At 41.9% G+C, this 22,191-nt stretch overlaps 1 protein-coding gene across 2 annotated transcripts in view; it reads right to left on the minus strand.

The window, feature by feature from the left end:
- znf385c (zinc finger protein 385C) overlaps nt 1–22,191 on the minus strand; it is a 78,762-nt gene that overhangs the window by 32,912 nt on the left and 23,659 nt on the right. Inside the window, exon 1 of one of the 2 annotated variants that reach the window (XM_086056728.1) lies at nt 3,934–4,308. The exons of the other annotated variant lie outside the window; for it this stretch is intronic. Within the exon in view, the coding sequence (XP_085912854.1) occupies nt 3,934–3,973 (40 nt within the window). The 5' untranslated portion in view covers nt 3,974–4,308. Of the gene's footprint in view, nt 1–3,933; nt 4,309–22,191 lie in introns of those variants that run through there. 2 annotated transcript variants of the gene reach the window in all.

Below are 22,191 nucleotides of genomic sequence, written 5' to 3' on the forward strand. Positions count from 1 at the left end.
AAGTGTATGTGCTGACAATACTGCAGAACAGAAATGGAAACATTTACACTAATAAAAGGCAGCTAAAATCACTTCAAGTCATTTCCTGCTACCAGTAGGTGGCGCAATAAAGTGCAAAAGAATAAGTATATATTTACAATAGTAAGTAGGAATATTCGGAGAGTCTACAGAGGTTGCAAAGGTTAAAAGAAACACATTTAAAGCATTTTTTTTAATGTCATGCATCCACACAAATTAAAAGCAGCACACTCTTGTTTATTTTATTTCATTAAATTGTTATTATTTCAATGTTAAATAGTAACATAACATTTCAAATTCTGTCTTCAACGGCCACTTTCCTCTAATTATATATGATAATTGAATTTATAATTCAATTTGAAATAAAAAACATTAAAAAGTATTTTATTTCAATGGACATGCAATAAAAATCCAACTATGCAAATGTTCCTATTTACATTCAGATTTTTTTTTTAATTATCACCATTTCATCATCATATTTATAAATGATTAAAATTAAAACTACACTTAAAATCTACTCAAAATGCACATTTTTATTTTTTTGTATAAATTCAATTTAAAACTAATTAAACACTTTCAACAGCATTTTATTTACTATATTAATTATATGTATTTTTAAATAGTGCATTTGTGTACATTAAAATAAAAAGATTTCTTCAAAATGTATGTTTGTATCCACATAAAGACAATTAAAATACATTAATACATATTTTTTTTTTTTTTTTTTAGTCTCACTGTTATGTTTCTATATGATGCTGTCAAATTACCCCCAAATCGAAGTTAATTCCCATTCATTAGTGGACAAAATGTCAGCTGAACTGACAATAAATGATCCACCATTTTACAGCCCCGACGCAACCACTATGTTGGATACATAAAGACTGGCTAATTACCAACGACGCGGCAAAAGAAAGCGTACGGTGTGTTAGAACGCGTTGCATTGCGAGAGCCTGTGAAAAGCACCAAACATCAGAGGCTGCTGATGAGTTTCCCAAAAAAAAAACACTGCCGTCACCTGCTGGACTCTTTTGTCTCCACGGGGACGTGCGCAATCTCCAAACTACACGGGGACGTGTGACAATAGCAACACCTCCAGCATTCACATAAATATATCAAAACATAAGACGGGAAAAACGTGTTTAACTTACAACACTTCAGTTAGGGTGACATGCTTCATTCTTTTTATTATGATGCTGCATTTTTTTGTTTTTGATTGATGCTATAAACACTGCGGAGATGACACACGCCGACCAAAGCTAACACAATTTGACTGCAGGGCTGTTTGTCGAGCTAATAAAACTGTGTGTGTGTGTGTGTGTGTGTGTGTGTGTGTGAGTGTGTGTGTGTATGTGTGCGTGCGCGCGTCCCTGTGCAGCCACCTTCACGCCTCAGGCCCGACGACGATGAATGCCGAGGCTCGGTAGGTTCATCCATCAACCAGCATCGCATCTGATTGTGTGTGTTTATGTGTGTGCACTTTTTGCATACACGTACACGTTTTTTACAAACTCACACACGCACGCACACACACCCGGTCACATTTCCAGCCAAAATGTCCCCGCAAAGAAAAATGACACCGCAGTTTAAAAAGTGTGTTGACAAGGGTACAGAAACTGTAGATAGACAAGCGCATGTATACACACTCACTGTAAAAGTGGGTTATGCCACATTAAGATAGAAACGTTCACACTCAGTAAAAGTGGATGTCAAGGGTTGTGCCACATACAGCTTGACAAAAACACACAGATACACACCGTGAACGTGGGTTGTGTCACATGGAGACAGAAAGACAAGAATAGACAGTAGAAATGCAACGTCAAGGAATCTGTCACATTTTGACAAAAAGACAAGAACACGCATGCAGACGGTTAACGTGGGTAATACCACACAAAGATAGAAAGACAAGAACAAACACTCACACTCAGTAAAAGTGGGACCTCAAGGTTGTGCCTCATACATTTAGTAAGACAAGAACACAAACATACTGTAAAAGTGAGTTGTGCCAGGTAAAGACAGAAAGACAGGAACCTAAACAGACAGCAGAAGTGGGACGTGCGACATTAGGACCAAAGACAAGCACACGTACACGGTAAAGGAGGAATGTCAAAGGTTGTGCCATATGAAGATGGAGTAAAACACAGCAAAGGTGGATTTCAAGGATTGTACCACATAAAATATAAAGACAAGAACATAAGCACACACACACTAAAGGTGGGTGGGCAAGAGAAGAGTTGTGCCACATACATGTCAAAAAACAAGAGCACACACACAAAGTGGAATTGTGTCAAGTGTAATACAATGTAAAGATGGAACATAACACACACACATAACACACTGTGGCTTTAAGAGGCGTGGCCTCGTGAGTCTCTGGGGGGAAGTTGTGGCCGACGGCGGCCCTTTGCAAGTGTTCTCAACTCTAATGCGTCGTCGTCCTTTCCGTTTACATCCCGTGCAAAGCCATTTTACCGGCGATAAAGTTTTCGACTGGTTTAAATCAGCGTCTAGACGTGTTCATCGTGACAAAAGATCAGCGAGGCAAGGAATACGTCGGCTTGCGCCGTAAGTCCGCTCATTTGCTGCAAAGCTCTCTCACAGGCCTGCTTTTAACTCGAACCCCCCTCACCAACTATTCCCCCCCCAAGTAATTAGCTCTGATTGAACTCGGGACCCCTGTTTAGCGCAGATTACCCTTCCCGATCAACTAGAAGATGGAGAATGGCACCCACTCCCCGAGGGACAGGCCTGTAATCAGCCCGCCCACAGCCCATCAAGTCTGATGTCTGCCTGGAGGGGCGGCCTTCCAGTCAAGCCCCCCCGCCCCACCCCCACCCCCCACCCCAAAAAATCAGTGTTTGCATAATGACGCAAAATCAACTGCTCTTGTTGGACTGCTCGCGTCTGTTGTGGCGGCGCCCATTTGCAAGCGTCGCAGACCCGACAAAGCCCTGAAAATCGACAGCCCCCTTCCGGAGGAATTCGTCACATTCAGACGGGAAACACGAGACCATTCACTCTGGAAAAAAAAATGCATGATTTTTGCTTTTGACGGGAGAAGATAAAAAAGGAAAGGCCCGAGTGACAAATGTCGACCATTGTTGTATCAGAGGTCACCTTGTGTCAATAAAAGGCAAAATGAAAATGCAAACTATTCCGAATGTAAATGAGGTTGCAATTGTCAGAACCATTACTTAAATTATTTTTCTTTCTATTACTTCATTATTTAAAATTACTTACTGATTTTTTTTTTAATTCATATTTTCAGCTATTTGTATAAAATATAACGATACCATTTTCCAGATTAGCAACATACGATTACGTCTTTATTTGTCATGACAAATTAATTAAAACACTATTTTCTATTTTTAAGCACAATATTTTTTGAAAGCACATATGCTCAAGGAGACCTTAAAAATATTGTAAAATATCTACTAAATAGTCCCTTTTTAATTTATCTAAAATAGAGACAAATGTTAAGTAGTAATTTTAAGGGCAAATGATTTTCATTAATTATTTTTTTGTGGAATATGATCATTAAGCAGCTTTATTTCCTATATATAAAATCATTTTGCTGATTAATTTTCTGTTCATACAAAATAGTGTGTTTTTCCCCCAATTGGGCTAATTGATGAGTGATAAATAATGAATGCTAATTTCTATGGGCAAGTGAGTTTTATTTAAAATTTTTTAGTGGAATATGAAAAGCTTTATCTTAAATATTTGTGATACTTTCTATGTTATTTTCCAACCAAATGGAGGATAAAGTTCCTGTCATGTCTCAAGAGCAGGAGGTGGATGTGGTGCACGCTCTTTAACATCACAACGAAAACATCCCAATTCAAACAACTGTTCACTAAAGAGAATAAAGGCACTTTTTTACGTGTTTACATGTTTAATAATTAAGAGCGGAGGACTCACCGATGAGCATGGTGGCGGCGTGTCTGTGTGTCACTCGCATGGACTTGGCCGCCTCCACGGGGAGCACAGGTGTTTACAGAAGCGTTCTGCCTGGTGCCGGAACGTCCCCTCCCGGGTTTGATGTATCCGTGCCGCAACAACCGCCTCCCCGCCACTCCTATCGGTGTCCAATCCCCAGGAATTGGGTGCCGTATCCTCAGTTAAAATCCCTCCCGCTGCCGCTCGCCGCTCGTCTCAGCTTGACAGAGGCGAGGAATGAATGAGACGGAAGAGAGGAAAAGAGCGGAACAGCCCAGACCTCCTCTCCCTCTCTCTGACTCCCCTCGCTCTCTTTCTCTCTCTCTCTCTCTCACACTGTCTCGCTACCTGGACAGCACTACAGATGACTGATGACAATATTATGTCTCTACATGAGCGTTTAGCCTCATTTCACCCAGTTCTTTGGCTTTTAACCCAGCTTCCTCCCCACATCATTTCCACCGTTAAAAGTTGTTAACGTTACCATGTAGAGCTACGATGTAGAACTAGGATCTAATACCACTAACAACACAACATAATGCCACGATGTAACGCCACATTGGGGCTATAATGTAGAGCTATCACGTAACGCTATGATGTAACACTGCGAAGTAACATCGATGTTAACGTTATGATGTGACACTACAATGCTAAAACTATACTGCGATGAAACACTAAGATGTAATGTGTGTGCATTGTTGAAGAGCTGTGGTGCAATGCTGAGCTGTCCTGGAGCCACGCCAGGGCAGCAAGGGTGCTATCAGGAACTTAATTACAGTGTTAAATGTCTCCCTCTCCGCCTCTCCATGCGTTGGATAACTCCTCGCTCCGGCTTAGTCTTCTCCAAGTGTGCTGCGCATCCATCTCACTCTTTGTCTTGTATCGCTTTTTTCCTTTTTCCGCCGGCCGTGGCAAGAATGTGTCTCGGCTGTTCTCAACATCCAGAAATAACAATCTGGATTTGTCACCTATCACCATCGTATCCAGCAGTTGTGAGTTGTTATCCCATCCTCATGTTCCGCATCTCAGTAGATATCAACATCAAAGAATTAACTTAATTAACTCTGCTTTGGTGTCCAAGTATTTTTTGCCACGATAATCTAGTAACTTCTTGGAAACAAAGGACTTCAATTTCTCTGAATGGTGTCATGCATTTCAGTCCATCTGTTAGTGATGTTTCACAAGAGGGATCACTGAGTGAGGATGTCGACCGCCAAGCTTCTCACAAGAGCAAGATCGCCGACGACTGGATAGCTGCCTTTTGTGTGCCACATATTTTTGTAAACAAGGGGCTTTAATTTGGGTCTTCTTTGACCCAAGGTGCATTTGAGTCCGTGTGTGTGTTGCTCAACAAGAAGAACTTAGTGAATGACATGGACTGCCAAGTTAGTTTCTCATGCTAGCTAGCTATACAGCTGTTAATGCTTGTTCTTCTTCAAAAAGAGAAAATAGATGTAGATCTCCTGTGACTGATGTGGTGCATCTTTTTGTGCTGTTCGACAGGAAGTAGCACTGAGTATTGATGTAAGACTGATGGCTAGCTAGCCGCCAACTGTTTATCTTACGTCTCTGATATGCTAATCACATGTGAAAGATAGAATGTTATAGGTGTGTTAATTTAAGGTTCTGATCCAGCCTTCACCCCGTAAGATATCCCCAGAAGCCTCTCATCTTCCCTCGAGCTGCGCCGTATTCCCCCCTTTTGGCTCAATAAAAAGCACAGAAGCATTGACGTCCATTATGTTGCCGCCGCCGCTGGGGTGAATCACAACTGAAGTACAAAGAAAATCCAATCATCTCGGAGTCCACCAGTCACCTCGTTTCACGGCTATGAGAAACAACAGCTCAGCGGAGCAAATAAAGGGCGTCTTTGGTTGTTAACAGTGAGAGGATTCAGCCGCTTCGGGTTGCCGAGAGCCGAGTATCCACGGTGAGTAGAGAAGGTCAAACTGTCACAGTCAACTCTGGATAAGTAGTGTTCAACAAGTTTATTAGTTTCGGGAGATGCCTCACTGCTAAATGTTCAAATTTTCTGCGTATACCCTAAAACATTTACATTTTTAGAAATTAACTGTACTGCTTGATGGAAATGTACCGAAGCTGTTTGGTGAGTTGGTCTGAAGATGAATAAATATTTTGACCGTTCCCTGGTACAGGGTTGTAAAATATCTGACTTGGGGGGTTATAGGGTATGGGTATTTGACTATATTTCCCTGAGTGACTATTGTGAAAAAAATGGGATCAATTACCGGTAGCTAAGTTGTATTTTTTATTTTTTGCATTTTATTTGGTGAATTTTAAGTTGTTTTAATCTGCGATGGTAAGGTCATCAGACCTGAACGGTACTGTGTAAAATATGGTGAAGTCTTTACTGCTCTGGCTCCCCTACAAAGTCACAAACTCCCCTTGCGCTTCTCTGCCGGTCATTAACAAACAGCAACACACACCCCAGGTAGTCTCAATGGTGTTTACTTTGCAATATGCAGCAGACGTGACGAAGAGTGTGACTAGAGTGAGTCGTATTTGATGACTTTTCAAGATTTGCTACTTCTCTGGACCACAAGGCAAAATCAAAGCAAAAGATACTAGGTTTCTTATGAATTTCCAAACTAGGGAATAATAGTTGCAGACTGTTTAGGTAGCAAACCACAATTAGAAATGAATCCACATAGTGTATGCTTCTATTGCTTCAGAGAGTTCACACATATTGTGAACACAACCAACTCGACTTCCAATTCGAATTAAAAAAATTTGTCATGATCCTGAGGGGATGTTATGATGACAGGCTCATTTACAGAATTCCGGTGGTTCAGATCCGGCTTCCTCGGTTTTGCCCCACCAACGACAGACCTGACCAGGTAAAGAATAACAACAGCTCAAATGGCGGGTAAAAAATCATCAATTTACTTTTCCAAATGTGGAGAATCAACCTAAAAAAACAGCCCCATTGAAAAGCTTTAGAACCTCAGTGCATAACAGTTCGACCTAATTGACTAACTGAACTAAGTGACAGGAAGACTGACAGCGGCTTGCATGAGCACTGAGCGCAGGCCAAAGTAAACACAAGAGTGACAGACGCTAATGGCAGACAGATGGCACCTGAACGCAACACTCACACTATTGTTTGCCTTTCATTACTGACACGTTCTTGTGTGTGAAATCGATATACACCATATTTCATAACATATAGTGGCCAAGGTGTGTTTATTTACTTGAAGGCAGAGAGTATCAGGCATCTGTGATGTACTGTATTAGTGAGGAGTGTAAGCCTCTGTCCCACACCGAAGGTTCTATCTCTATTTCTTTTCTTTGAGCTTGAAATGTTTTTCAGCTTTTTCTTTCTATTTAAAGTCCAGTGTAAACCTTGCATATCTAGGCATTAACATCAAGGAAATTGTGTTTGCAATGGTTGTAAATTGTATCTCAGTTTCTTCGGTACTTGGTAATGTTCAGTAAGTTTATTCATGTCAGAGTCGCAAGGCTAAGTCGTAAGGCTACAATGCAACACTTCATACAATATAGCTAGCTAACTAGCTTACGATCTACAACGTGAAATAATTTACGATACAAGGCACCGCTATGAGGCAATGTTACATATACGATAGTGAATTTCCCTCGCGGATGAATGAAGTATACACCCATCTATCGATCCATCTATCCTACAATGTACGGCTAAGAAAAAAAATCAAGACACCCCACGGCAACGCAAGGCTCGGACAAAAGACCATGACCTAAATTGTCCACTTGATTCATAAATGCCGAGCAATTTTCTTTTCATGCTGACAATACAAAATGTTCTTTCATGTACATCTAATATGTTGCTCGATACATGTTTATCTTCAGCCTTTTATTAATAAGCAACATAAAGGGCATCCCTTCGCAACTTAGCACCTCAAGTGAATTCCAGCTCCGCCACCCATCAGTGATAAGTTGCTAATGAAACCGTTTTGAGTACGATAGTTGTTGTTGTTTGTGGTGATAATGTATTACAGCGCTGGATGAGATGGCACCCGAGTAAATAAGTGAAATGATTCATGGGCTGGCAGGCGCTCTGGCTTCTCCGACATAATGTGTTGATGCAGAGAGACGCTGTTTACATAAGAGCCCCGATGTGGTGGGCGAGTGCAGCCAACTGTTCCAAATATAAACCTGGAAGATTCTGCTATGAATGGAAATATACGCTAGACATTAGTCACATCCGCACCTCCACCTTTAGAATTGCGAGTATGCGTTCATATATCTACAAAGGTATTGGAACAAGAAGTGAAAAGTGAAGAAAATTCAGCATCACTGCCATATGTGACTTTACAGGAAGACAAACAGGAGAAGAGACTGTGTGTGGGAGAGAGAGAGAGAGAGAGAGAGAGAGAGAGAGAGAGAGAGAGAGGGAGCACTGCTGGGTTCCCTCACATCTATAATTCATCAATGAGTTTTGTCAACTGGGGTTCACGGGTGGATGAGGAGGATATGGAGGCGGAGTCAGTAGTGGCTGAGGTGAGCCATAGTTGAGACTTTTTTTCCTCAAGCCGAAATTGAATTTTACGTGCAACAGCTGGAGTTTTCCATCTCTAAATTCTTGCAGGAAATCTAAAAAAATTATTAGCTATGGGAAGAGTTTTTGTTGAAATGCAAAAAAAGAAATACATTCATTAATACAACATGTGACAAGCATCAGCATGCTTGCTAAAATCAAGGTATTGCAATTGCGCAAGTTAATAGCAATGCTTCAAAGAATAAATAAATTACTTTTTTTCTAAATGTTTACTTAGCACCAACATTCCAAGCATGACTAATATTAGTGCTGCAGTGATGAGCTGAGCGAGGAGTTGAGAGATCTCAACAAACAGTATATTAACCATCTGTCTGTTTTATATTGCCCCCAGGTAGCCAAGGTGGACAAACCACAAGTAGCAACACAATGGCCATGCAAAAGATGCAATGTGACAAAAATGTGTAAAATTATTTTCAATTTTGTAATCAATGCATGTTTCTATGAAGTACAATATTACGCAGTGTTATTGTTCCTCCTTAAAATACACATTACAGCAATTTTTGTTGTTTTTGGGTGAGGCCTGGAAGGGATTGAAGGCCATATACTGACTTTGATAGGAAAAGATGAGATGAGTGTTTTGAGTTACAAATGTGGTCACGGAACGAATGAAACTCGTATCTCAATGCACCACTGTAATATCGGTTTTGTTTAGGGGACCCAAGTGTCTTGAGGTACGTCGGAGCACTCCAATCCTTACCACCCTCATACCGAAGGGAAAATAAAGGTGTGAAGAGGTGTGGATGGTCCAAATGAAACACAGAAATATGGCTCTACTCTGGAAAAATTAGGGGCCTCACGTTAGGCCCTGGGACATCAGTGAAAAGCAGTCAACGGACGTCAAAAGCGATAAGGTTTGGGTCTTGAGAGTGAAAATGTGCCATCTGTAAAACTAGGCCACGTCGCATCCTCCGCCAGACACCAAAGTCAGCACGGATAGCAACTTATTCTCAAAAGGTCATGAAAGAAGCATAAATATAAAGAACTGCAAATGTCATAGCCGCGTATGATTAAACATGTATGTTTTATCGTCCTTTACGTAAACATTTTTTTTTTTTCCCCCGTGCGCGCTGTGGGGGTGTTCCTACATCCCGTCGCTTCCCGCAGGCCGCCTGCCTGTCGGGGCGCATGAGGGCATTGGCTTGGCCTTAACATTGACGAGCAGCGACAGCCTGCGCTCTGACTGGGAGGAGTCTAGCCAAGCGAGTCAAATGTGCCAGCGCGGGCAAACACATGCGCGCAAATAAACAAACGCGCGAGTGTACACTAACGTATCTGTGTGTGTGGCGATATGCATGCGGAACTGTGTCACTTCGGCATAAACATGAGTCAGGAGCCTTTGATGTTGTCGTACTACATTTGTGTAATAAGTGCACTTTTTCAATCCCCTTCCATCGTGGTAACAACCTCAGTGGTAGGGTGGTGTTGCAAACAGTGAAGTCTATTGATATGGGGCACGTTCGGTAATACACTCTGATACCCGTGCACAACTCTGAGAATGTGCGTGTACGGAGAATTTCCAAATGTTCTAAACTAATCAGCAGCTCATGCTTGAACTGTTTCCATTAGTACTGCCTGTCGCACTGGCCGTCGTGTACCCATATGGAGCGTACCAGCACTCCGTTTTTGTTGCAGTCTGAATAACCAAACGGCACATATAAACAACGCTCGGAGTTTCCGAACGGTCCTGGTAAACCAGTAGGCAGAGCGCATTTCTGAACGCTCCCATGGTCATTCCCATGTGACAACAGAGGAAATGAAATGGGAAGAAGACTCAATCAGGAACCAAATCGGGTTCATCACCCCAGTTTTCAACCCTCTCGTCGCGGTAACAACCTTTGTGGTAAGATACCAAAAAGGATGGAGCTAATCGTCATTCGGAAGCAAACTAACAGAGAGAATGGAATGGGAAGAAGAATTTGGTGCCTATGCACCACCGTTCACTCCTCTTAAATCTGGGTAAAAACCTCAGTGGCAGGATACGAAAAGCACTGAGCTAAAAACACCGAAGTCCGAACTGAATTCCGGTGCAATTAAAAGAAGAAACGGAATGGGAAAAAGACACTAAAAGACGCATTATGCACCCTTCTACAAACCTCAGTAGTAGGAGACAAAGGGCGGCGTGACATAGACTGAAGTCCATTGATCGGCCAAAAGAGAATGGTCATGACAGGATTGGAAGAAGACACGCGAAGGGCCAAATTGGAACCACATTTGGTTGAAAATTGCTGGATGAAATAACCCAGTTAAAAAGAAGAGGAGAGCGGCGTGAAGACAGGCACTGACAAACAGCTTGACAGACGCGAGCTAACGGTGGCGCGAGGCTGACAGACGCACAAGATGGAATAATGGATAGCGGCAGTGACAGGGAGTCAATGCAGCAGCGACACAATAGACAGATTGGAGACTTCTGTCAGCCTGAGAGGCGTCACTGCTTTCTCTTCCTTTATGTTGATTTTTTTTTTGACGAATGAGCCTCTCAAACTCATCGGCCAGTCCTCGCAAGCTCCGTTACGGATGTACAGGACACATTGAAGATCTTTCCGGTCCAAGCTGGACATTGCCAAGGCCATCATCATGGCGGGAGGGGTGCAATTATTCTCCAATATGGATTATCGATTGGGAGGCAGTGGGCGAAAAATGGACACATGTGCTTACTGATGTGGGGACCTTCACATTTTTTCCTTTTGCTTGGGTGGACAAGCAAGCGGACAACCAGAAAGGATGTCCATCCCTACATTGCTGATCTTTAACACTTTCCCACCAGGTGTGTGGTGGGATACCAAAAACACGGAGCAAGAAAAACTGCAGCGTGTTGATTGGTCAACAGACAATCAACAGACAACTGTCAAGTAAATGAGAGGGAAACGGACACCAGGCACCTTTTTGACACCACCTTCATTGGGGTACCTACTGTAGAGGTTTGGCAGCTAGCGGGTGTCGCGAAAAGCTCTTTCATCTGTTGATTGATCAACTAAGAACGGTCACTGCCATGTGACAGCTGAATGATCATATAAAAAGAATAAGACATTATTGTCAGTCACTTCTCCAATGACCACTAAACACATGTTTAAAAATGTGTCAAGAGAAAATTTCCTAATTTATAAGCGAATCACCTTTTTTTCCCCCTTTGAGAAGTCCAGGGTGGCGTGTAATGGAGTAAGACAAACGGAATGGAATATTCATGAGCAACGCACACGCGCCTACGCACACACCCATACACGCAAGCACACACCCTCCGGGACCTTGACTTGACCTCCAATCTATCGGTCGGGGATAATGGCGCTTGATTTACTCGCGCACTTCAGAGTCCGCGTTGCTATTACAAATGTCCGTCCTTGCGGTGGCCACATTGTCTCTGCGAGGGAGTGACAGCTTATAATTGGAAAAAAATAGAAGAGGGAAAGAAATTAGGCTTGTGCGTGTACTGACGGGGCGAAGGGGGGGATTGAGTTGGAGTTCAAATTACATCCGCATACAAACATAGAGTCTCTTATGTACGAAAAAAAAAAAAAAAAGGCCCTTCGTTGCTTAATCCCGGCGGGCCTATAGGGGGGCCGCTCTAATCCTGTTATCAGGCCCAGCAGATGCTGTTGACAGAACAATAAGCGGCAGCGCAGTACCCACCGCCACCCCCGCCCCCCCCGGAGGAGGTCATGAGAGCCAAAAGATGACTCTTCACACTCATTTGTTTCCTGCTATTCAAATCCCATTCTGCTTCATGGAGCGCAGTCACAGTGTGTACAGGGAAAGCTAACGCAGTGTAGAGAGGTTGGCGAGACTGACCTCAGGAATGCTCAAAAATAATAGTGTCCAGACACACTAAACACACATCACAGAGCTTCAAACAAGCGTCCTTCCACTAAATGCTGCTAACAATGGCACCCAGAAATATCCGCACACTTAACATTGGGGATGCCGAAATGGTGCATGATCAGGCTGTGGAGATCAGGAAGTCTAAAAATAAAGCATTTTGAAGAGAGGTGTCAAACAGCCAGTGTTTATTTTCTTTTTGACATATTTGTCTAAGATGACACATTCCTTCCACTTTTAGAATAACAAAAACATCAACTTTTTATAGGGCACTCAATGGAATACATTGACATTGTTTCAAGTGGTTGGCATGATGTATTGTTACTTATGACTAACTTGATTGACCATGTCAGTGTGACTTATTCATGATGACTCACTCAACTCACCACAGCTTTTCCAATGCAAACTCTATGGAACTGTTTTTATGCCCTGCAAATTCGAGCGCTAAGCACAGTCTAACTTTGCGCATGGAGTGGAGTTACATGCGTTTGCGCCGTTGTGGGTGTGAATACAGCCAACATAATTCCTCAGCTCCTTTCATTCCGTTTAAATTCTACATGGCTGGAGTCCATGCAGGCGATCGAAGCACGCAAAGTACGTTTATAAGGAAGTGCAAAATCTCCAATTGTGGTTGATGTAGAGTTGGACAGGGCGATCAGATCAGCGCTGTGAAGTTGGCACTTGAAGACCTTCAACCCCGATCTTTTGTGTCTGTGTGAGACATCTCCTCTGTTGTGAAAAATGCATGGACAAATCCACCCTGCATGTCAGTAACTACAACTTCAGAGCATATTACTGACAGAAAACTACATGTGGCCACGTTGGCTTTTCTCCCGCCTCTCCGTAACTTTCTGCTCTACATCCCGGCGGAAGCAAATCCCATTAAAAACAGCCTTTCATCTGGCTGCACTTCATTACAGCGCATAAACGCAGTGGTGACCAGTGCAGATTAGCCAACGCTAGCTCATCTACAACTTTAAACCGGTGTTTTATTCATATATATACCGTATATTTAGGCAGCGTGGGATCGATTCCCGCTCAGTGACGGTGTCTGTGTGTGCCCTGCGACTGGCTGGCGACCAGTTCGGGGTGTAGGCTGCCTTCGCCCGTTGACGGCTGGGATAGGCTCCAGCACCTCCCCGCGACCCTGTATAGGATAAGCGGTTTGGAAGGTGACAGATATTCATATATATATATGTGTGTGTATATATATATATATATATATATATATATATATATATATATATATATATATATATATATATATATATATATATATATATATATATATATATATATATATATATATATATGTGTGTGTGTGTGTGTGTTTGTGTATAGTATACTGTCCTTATTGCATCGTGTGTACCATGATCAAGCTTGTATGCAAAAATAATGATAGGTAGGCCGACATCACCGGAAAATGAGAACATATTTGCGCAAAAAGAAAGGGCAAATAAACAAGCAAGATCACATGCGTGAATGTGTGCGTGTGTGTGTGTGTGTGTGTGTGTGTGTCTATGCATGTGTGATTGGATGCTACGGGTCACAGGCTTTCAAAGGCAATTTCTGAATGCTTATTTTAAGCAGAGCCAGAGTCGGGCTTAATCTTGGCCGCTCGCCCCAACGAGGGTGCTGATTAAAAGCTAATTATACGCTACAAATTGGGCCTCGGGTGCGCACAGGCTCTGCTGATTTGACACACAGCCCCGAACACTGGACCGGACGTGCGCCCGCAGGGTGTCGTGCGTGTCCTCTCTCTGCTTTGCCGAACAGGCAAGGGAACAACATGTCAGCTATGAAGGATGCTGGGAGATTTGTAGCAATGTTACCACACACGTATTTTGTGCATTAATATCGTGCAACCGATCACACGGTTTACTTGATCATATATGTATCTTTTTTTAAAATGTATATGAGAATATATGCAAAACAAACAGATTAAGATGAATTTAATATATGGAGAACTATAAAAATACAAATAAAAATCGGGTATTTAAGTGTCAACCTTTCTTACAATGGTATTGGTATTTTATCTATGATATTCGATTATATTTCTGTGCGCTTCCTTTCCAAACTAATAAAAACATGAATAATAGAATAAACTCTCCCATCTTTAGCCACCCCAGACAGGAAGATTAATCCTGTAAATGACCTCTGCCAAGGAAGATTTCATCTGGAGGAGTGGTGAGGAATTGGTAGTAAACTTACTCTTCCGAGTGTATCTTGCAAGGCGAGAAGTTATGTTTTAATTTCTTGGTTCATTAGTTTGGAACGTCATGACTTTTCATTGTTCAAGACAGTAAGTCTCAAAATGAGGTACACGGGCTCCCTCTAGTGGTATGCGAAAGAATCACTGCCCAAGTACAGTTTAGTTGTATTTAACCTGAGCATTCAATGCCTTTGTGTAATATTTGAGTAGCTAACCATCATATTCATAATTTTCAGGATGGATGGTGTTACCGCCAATCTTAAATTCATAAAGCCTAACAATGTGACCTTGATCTTTTCTAAAGCAAACTATCAACATCTCTTTGAAAATCAAGCGTCTACTTGTCGTTGACATCTTGACTTCCTTTCGGCGTGCGAGTGACCCTCCCCGCAAGGAGCCAGCGATAACGCATGGAGAGCAAAACAAACGTGTGTCACAGCCAATAGCCTCCTGGCCGTCTCACGGTCGTTTGCTATTTGCGTCTCACCACGCCGCGACAGTGCCGTTTTTTTACCCAACTGTTTATTTTCTTACCACTGCTACTCGCTTTGAACATCTCAATAAAGCCTGATGCGTTTTAGAATTGCACCAGAGATGCATTGCTTTTATTTATGAGCTGGATTTATACTATAATTAACTTTTTTTTCCGCTCTCGAGTGGCACAACAAGATGTACATAAAATGTACCATATTTACATCATATTTTATGTTCTATAGAGCAGACTGAATCACATTTACATCCAACGCTATATTCTGTACAGCTCTTATGTACCATATTTACATCTTATTGTTTGCACTTTGAATGTACCATACTAACATTACATTTAATGCCCTACACAACTCTAATATCACATATTTACCGGTAGGTGTTCAACCTTCTATACTACTGCAACGTAACATATGCAATGCTCTATACAACTCTAATGTATAATATTTATCAAATGTGTACTATATTTGCATATTTAACGCACGGGTCTTTAATTAATGCAGCATATTGACCTATTTGCTGTTCTATGCAAGTCTAACAAACTATATTAACATCATATTTAAGGTAAGCACAGCTAATGTACCATCTTTGCATCACATTTAATGACCTAATTTAACTTGCATGTACAACAACAAACAGCAACTGTAACATAAGGTAAACATATTTATACCACATTAAATGCTCTATACAACTTAAATGTACCATATTCATACCCTATAAAATGTTCTATACAACTCTAATGTAAAAAATTTAAATTGTATCATGTGTCCATACAACTTGAATGTGATATGATTGAAAATTAAATATTTACACCTCCAACATACCATTTACATCATACATGATGTTCTATACAACTGCAATATACCGTATTTAGCTCTATAAAAAATCTGATGTTAATTTCTATACACAATGGTGTATGAATGTTAGCCTTAGAGCTTCCGCATTAAGGCATCAATGGAGGTTGATGCTCACGCCCGATGGTGTGTAAATACAAGTGGGTGTTGACATTTGCGGTCGACTCGACCCATGAGAGGGGCGGGGGTTACGCGCCAGCCAGTTGGGTGTGTGTTAGCTATGTCCAGATTTTTTGTGGGGTGAGCGGTGAGACAAAGGCAAAAAGTTGCCCCGCGGGAGCTTGGGCACATTGTCGACAAGCGAGGGAGGACGGCGCTACAAGCTCACCCTGGTGTCAAGGACGCCATTCCATCACACCTGGAGCACACCAAAGAGGGCTCCAAACATCCTCTTCATTCCCTGCCTGTCTTTATTATCGGCTCGAGGCGGTGGGCCGGAAAATTCCTGTGGAGAAACAAACCTGCATCTACATATTTCAGCCCCCATTTGGCGTCAGCCACCAGCGAATAAATTAATACATGAATAACAATGAAAATCATCCGCTCTAAATGCCGGAATGTGTGTGTGTGGGAGTGTGTTTCTTTTGGCTATACTCAAGTTTATTTGCATCAGGAAGTGACATACAGACAGTGCATAAATATTTGTTTTATACATCATATCACAGAGGATTTGAGTACATGTGCTACATGTGGTAGTTTATGGCAGGGTGGTAAGTTGTTTAAAGTGACACATTTGGGGAAAATTGAACGTCGTAATCGCCACTGCCGGGGTTGTAGCTCACGTGCCTCTCGCAGCCTGCGGCTTGGTATTTATTCTTCATTTAGCATTTTTAAAGATAAATTTATCAACTTTATCAATAATTTACAATTATTTAAAAGGGTGGGAAACATGTCGGTGGGTTTGCAGCAGCGTGAAAGAGGCGTAAATCCCCCCCAAACAAAACTTTAAAATAAATTTAATATAAGATTAAAAAAAAAAAACAACACACAAATAATAATAAGTCAATCTTTACTTTGCGGTTTTCCACCTATGGCGGAGGGTTCTGGTCCCTATTAACCACGAGAAACGAGGGATTACTGTATTCCACTGTCTGCTATTCCACCTTGAATATACGGAGGTGGAAAAAAAAAACAAAAACGTTTGAGCCCCCCCTCGAGACTCCAACCGAGGTCCTCCATCATGCTTTTATTCCTGCCAACCTCTGCATGCTGCATCCCTGTGTCTGGATTGTAATAAGTCACTCTGGTGTAATTGTGCCCCTCTGAAGTTGGGCAATCATGGTGCACAGAGGATGGCTGAGGTAAAGGCGAGATGAGGGTGTGGGGGGGGGTGGGGGGTTACGGAGGAGGCAACACAAGGGGTGCTATCATTTCATCTGCACCGAGCGAGAGAACTTTTCATGTGGCTTTTAAAGGCAATGGATGGACAAAGAGGACTTGTCCAGAAGAGAGCGAGTGAGTGAAAAGCTCAGCAGGCTGTTTTTTTTTTTTCTTTTTAGTTTCTATACTATGCAGTATATAACTGCCATCATAGATGTACTGGGAGGGAGGCGTCTATTTGATGGATTTATTTTTCTTAAATGGATTACGCACCTGGCGAGTGATGAGGGCTCAGCGTCTATTATTGACGAAAATTGGTATACAGTCGTGGTATCTGAAATATCGATACGGTCTATCGGCGCCTCGATAGGTACTGCTGTTTTGGTTAGCAATAGTCCAAGAGATTGATGAGTATACTATTGAGTAAATAAAAAGATTCATCTGTTCCGATGGGCTCTGCAGGTAACTTTTTAATGTCTGCGTATGGTCTGCGATCATTACATTTACTATTGTACCTGTTTTTTTTTTCCTTATGGGGAAATGGTGGCATCTATTTGAGGGGGACATTTATTATTGAGAAAATGCTGTATTAATAATTAATAATGAAATAATTAATTAGTATACACTAACAGTCAAATGTTTGGACGCATTATCTAGGGCTACTGAATGAGAAACAGTCCAAACGTTTTGACTGGTTTAAGTTTAAAAATAAATGAATTTACCTGACTATCAGCTGGTGCTGCTGTTTTGATTAGCAACTGAGTTCAACCTAGATGGCGCACCCAGTGAATAATTGGGGCACGGTTTCCTATGATTGAGTAAATATGTTATATTAATGCAGATTTTGAAACGACTCAAATTCATCCAAGTGACTATTCAGACGTCTGTGTGAGTGCTGCTGTTTTGGTTAGCATCTGAGTTCCAATTGGATGGCACACCACTGATTAACTGGGGAACAGATTCATAGCTTTCAAATGGGCTCAACAGTCAACTTTTTAAAATGTCTGTTGGTGTGAACTGAGCTCACACTGTCTGTTGGCAAAATGAAGGCTGCTGTTTGAGGGGGTTGTTTATCTATTAGACTTTGACTTTAAAAGCGCTGATATTTTAACATGAGTCCTGATTTGATGGAATGGCGCTTCACCACAACTGATATTTGATGACATTTAGGAATCCGGCAAAGCATCCAATTTGTTAAACACTCTCAAGAGCTGTTGCACAGACAAAAACACTCGACCTGGCAAAATGTGATGCGCAGCGATGAGCCCTTCCCCCACCGTGGCTCACACCCGCCACGTTTCTCGCATCCCCGGATCTCCTGTGCTCCGGCCTTGCGTGCCCATCGACCTTTTCCCAGAGTTTGAACCCGCCATCACGGAGCGGGCACCCCCCGGGGCAGAGCAGGGAGGAGGGAGGGGGGGAGAAGGAAAGCGAGTGGGTAGGGTGCAAAGTGCAGGACTCGCTAGCCACGTCGCATTTGAAGAGATGTCAGCAGCTTCAACAACGATTTTGTTGTTTATGTGGTGCGACTGAGTTTTGAATAGGGGTGTAATGGTATGCCAAAAATGGGTACTGTACCTTCGTCTTAAGGTGAGGGTTTGTTTCACATTGGGTATAATAAGTCTTTCCTTTGTGTAAACAAGACTTAAATGGGGATGTTCTATACCACTTTTTTGTCTTTTTTTTTCCTTCACGAGGACCCGACACCTTGAAATAAGGCTGGTATCTGTACTCACCCATTCCTAGATTTAATGACTGTAATGAATCGTGATTTCATTTAGTTTACAGTGAAATATAAAAAATCTCATGGCAGTTCATTCTGCAATATATGAAAGCTTCTCAAATGAACCAAATAATGTGTACAATAAAATACAAAAGAATAACATTTTGCCACTTTGGCAGCAAAGTGATCGAGTGGTTAGCACCAGGGGCGGAGCTGTAGGTGGGCCTGGGTGGGCACATATTGACAGACTGCCCACCCAGTCAGATTCATGAAAAAAAAATATACTTTAAAATTTTTAATTATTATTAAATTATTTTGGAATTTGTGTTTCCTTATGTGTTTTTTTTTTATTTGATTGAATATTAAGAATGGCATAATTGTGGTTGTCTCAGGAAGATCTGAACATCGTATTATTCGGTTTGTCATTTTATTTTAATATACGATGTGTCGGGACAGGAGGATTGTGCAAAGTGAGAGAAATATTCAGGCCCATCCTGATTTTCCCGGGCCCACCCATTAGCCACGTTTTGGCCCCGCCCCTGGTTAGCGCGTCTGCTTCAAAGTCAAGGGGTTCTGTTTTGGAATCTGGGCTCTGGCCTTCCCGTGCTTGCTAATTACAAAAACATGCATGTTTGTACATGCCCCTAATGAGGACAAGCGCTATAGAAAATGGATGAAGTTTATAAATAGTATGCCTCCCCCCCAAAAAAAAAATATCAAACCAGCAGCTACGTGGACATTTCTCCCGATGAAACAACATAAAATGATCGAGCTCACGCATCCACCTTAAGTTCAAAGGCTTTGGGAGGTCTCAGGGTGAGGGGGATGGGGGCGGGGACATACGAGCAGTCATTTCCCATCGTCGAGGAGGAAAAAAAAAACTAGGAAAATGGCACAAGGCGACACAAAAATAAAACACAGATGCGCAAATGCATTCATGCAGAAAATCCTCGCCTTTAATCCAATCTGTCACGCTTTATTAAAGCAGCGGCGCGGCAGAGAAGATGGCATCAGACGGGCGGCCATGATGACGAGCGCTCGCCTAACACGCACGGCAAATTTATAAACCGAAAGAAAAAAAAAAAAGTGCACACATCAGAGGAAAATGAGATATGGAGGACCGTGAAAAAAATGCAAATTCCTTCTCCTCCTCCCTCTCACTTTTGGTTTGGCGGATCCCGACTACGCTACACACACCCACATACACACACTGACACATAAATATAAGTATGTGTTCACTTTGCTAGGTCAAATCGGGCCTCTCTCCCATCATCATGTCATCATCTGCTCGCCGAGGCTTCCGTCCGCACGACATATGCACAAGTGTGCCAGGCCCATTTTATACGCCACGCGGGAGTCTTACTGCAACGTTCCTGACAGCACTAATCATAAATAAATAAGTCCTCTGTGTGTCCCGCTAAACGGCTTGAATCTGATTCATGTGCACATATTTACAACTAGGACGGGCGAACTGTGCTGGAACTGAGGTTATCAATCTCTTTGCCAAGATCATCGAGTCGTGACCTACTTCTATAGGAGTCAAAGCAAGCAAATAAATTTGGTCAAAAACACATCATCGTTTTTATACTATTTTATACTATTTATACTATTGGAAATTTAGAAATAGAATAAAATGTGTTTTATTGAAATGTTTTTTTTAATTTTTTTTTATTTAAAAAGTAAAAAAAAAAAAACAGCAAAAAGCACGGAGCACTAAACGGAGCATCGGTCGAAAAGAGCAGAAGAGAAAGAGGCTCTCGTCTACTTATCTCCCACATTTGTACCCAGTGAGGTGACCAATTTTATCTGACAAGAGACTGAGGGCATCAAGACAACTGCATGATGCAGCAAAGCGAGACCATGGAGGAGCAAAAAGGCAAGACAACATCAGCATGTGTCATCTTTGTTTTGAAGCCTCAAATGAATCTTCCAATGCTTGTTCGATGAGCGACCACAAATGGTTTGCTCCAGCTGTATGATAACAGCTCGGCATGTATGAAATCCCAGGTAATTGGGTACTAGAACTAGTACCTACTTTTAACATATAGCAGTAGTAGTGAGAGGAGCCAAGTTGTGCAGTGGAAAAGGGGTTTTGTAGCTCCTAAAAATATGTGAGCAAATGCTAACAGAAATCTTCAAGGACGAAACAGAGTCGTTCAGATTGCCTGAGAGGCAAAACCCAGGGCAAAAAAAAAAACTTTAATAAGTGACTCAGACAATGTGACATTTTGGTCAACTCTGACCTTCTGCCGCCTGCAATTTAATCACTTCGTTATTACATTGCAAGACTTTTTCCTCCCCCAATTCCCCTTTTAGGCAATTCTGTTTGGAAACACAAAGCTACTCAATAGCGGCCCCTGAAATGGGGAAAAAAAATATTCAAAAAAATCAGGTACACTAGACAGATGTGTGACACTGAACTACAATAAATTTGACTTTTTATTTTATTTACTTTGTTCATAATGTGCAAAAGTAAACATGGTGTAGCTACATTTAGCTGTTAAACTGCACGGAAATGGAATAAGCTACCAACAGAAGTGAAGTAAGCCCTAAACGAAAATAAATGCTTTTAAAAGCAGTTCAAAACGATGCTCTTTTCCCATACCTATGATTAAGGTCTTTCAAAACATTTTTAAAATCATGTTCGGCAAAATCTTGAACGTGCACTGTACTGTATGTAGTAAGCTGCTTTTTATTTCTTTACTTTGCATTCTAATGTCTGTTTTGTTTGTAAATGCGTTTAAACCTTGCACTCTTAATTATGAGAAGCACATTATGTTAGCTTGAGTATGAAATGCGCTATATAACTCAAGCTGCCTTGCCTCGCCATTAGTGGATGTGGAACGACAACGGACAGCTTCGTTGCGCACGTGTCTTAGTGAGTCTGGCTTCTGCACATGTCCAGCATCAACGCCAGAAGGAGGAGGGGGGGTTTAAAAAAAAAAAACGGGAAGAAAAAAGAGCCCAGACCTACTGTCGGCTCAGTGAAGCAGAGCAGGAAGCCAATACACACCGACGTATTCAAAGAAACACAATTTAAAGAAAATTTTTTGGGCGGAATTTATGAATCTATAAACACATCTGTGAGTATGTGGGCTGACACAAACACTTATTTACTTACTTTTTCAACAGAGGACTTCTAAAAATATCCAAAGCATGCACGCACACACACATGTAAAAGCAGAGGGGCAGAGGAGCTGAGGACACAGCAGGGCGGCGTGCAGCCTGGGGGAGTCAGCAGAAGGTGAGTGGAGATAGGGCTGTGCGATTGTGACTGCGTGTC

The sequence above is a fragment of the Filicampus tigris genome, chromosome 16, assembly GCF_054856515.1.
Source record: "Filicampus tigris isolate MCC_2025a chromosome 16, RoL_Ftig_1.0, whole genome shotgun sequence".
Classification (NCBI taxonomy): domain Eukaryota; kingdom Metazoa; phylum Chordata; class Actinopteri; order Syngnathiformes; family Syngnathidae; genus Filicampus; species Filicampus tigris.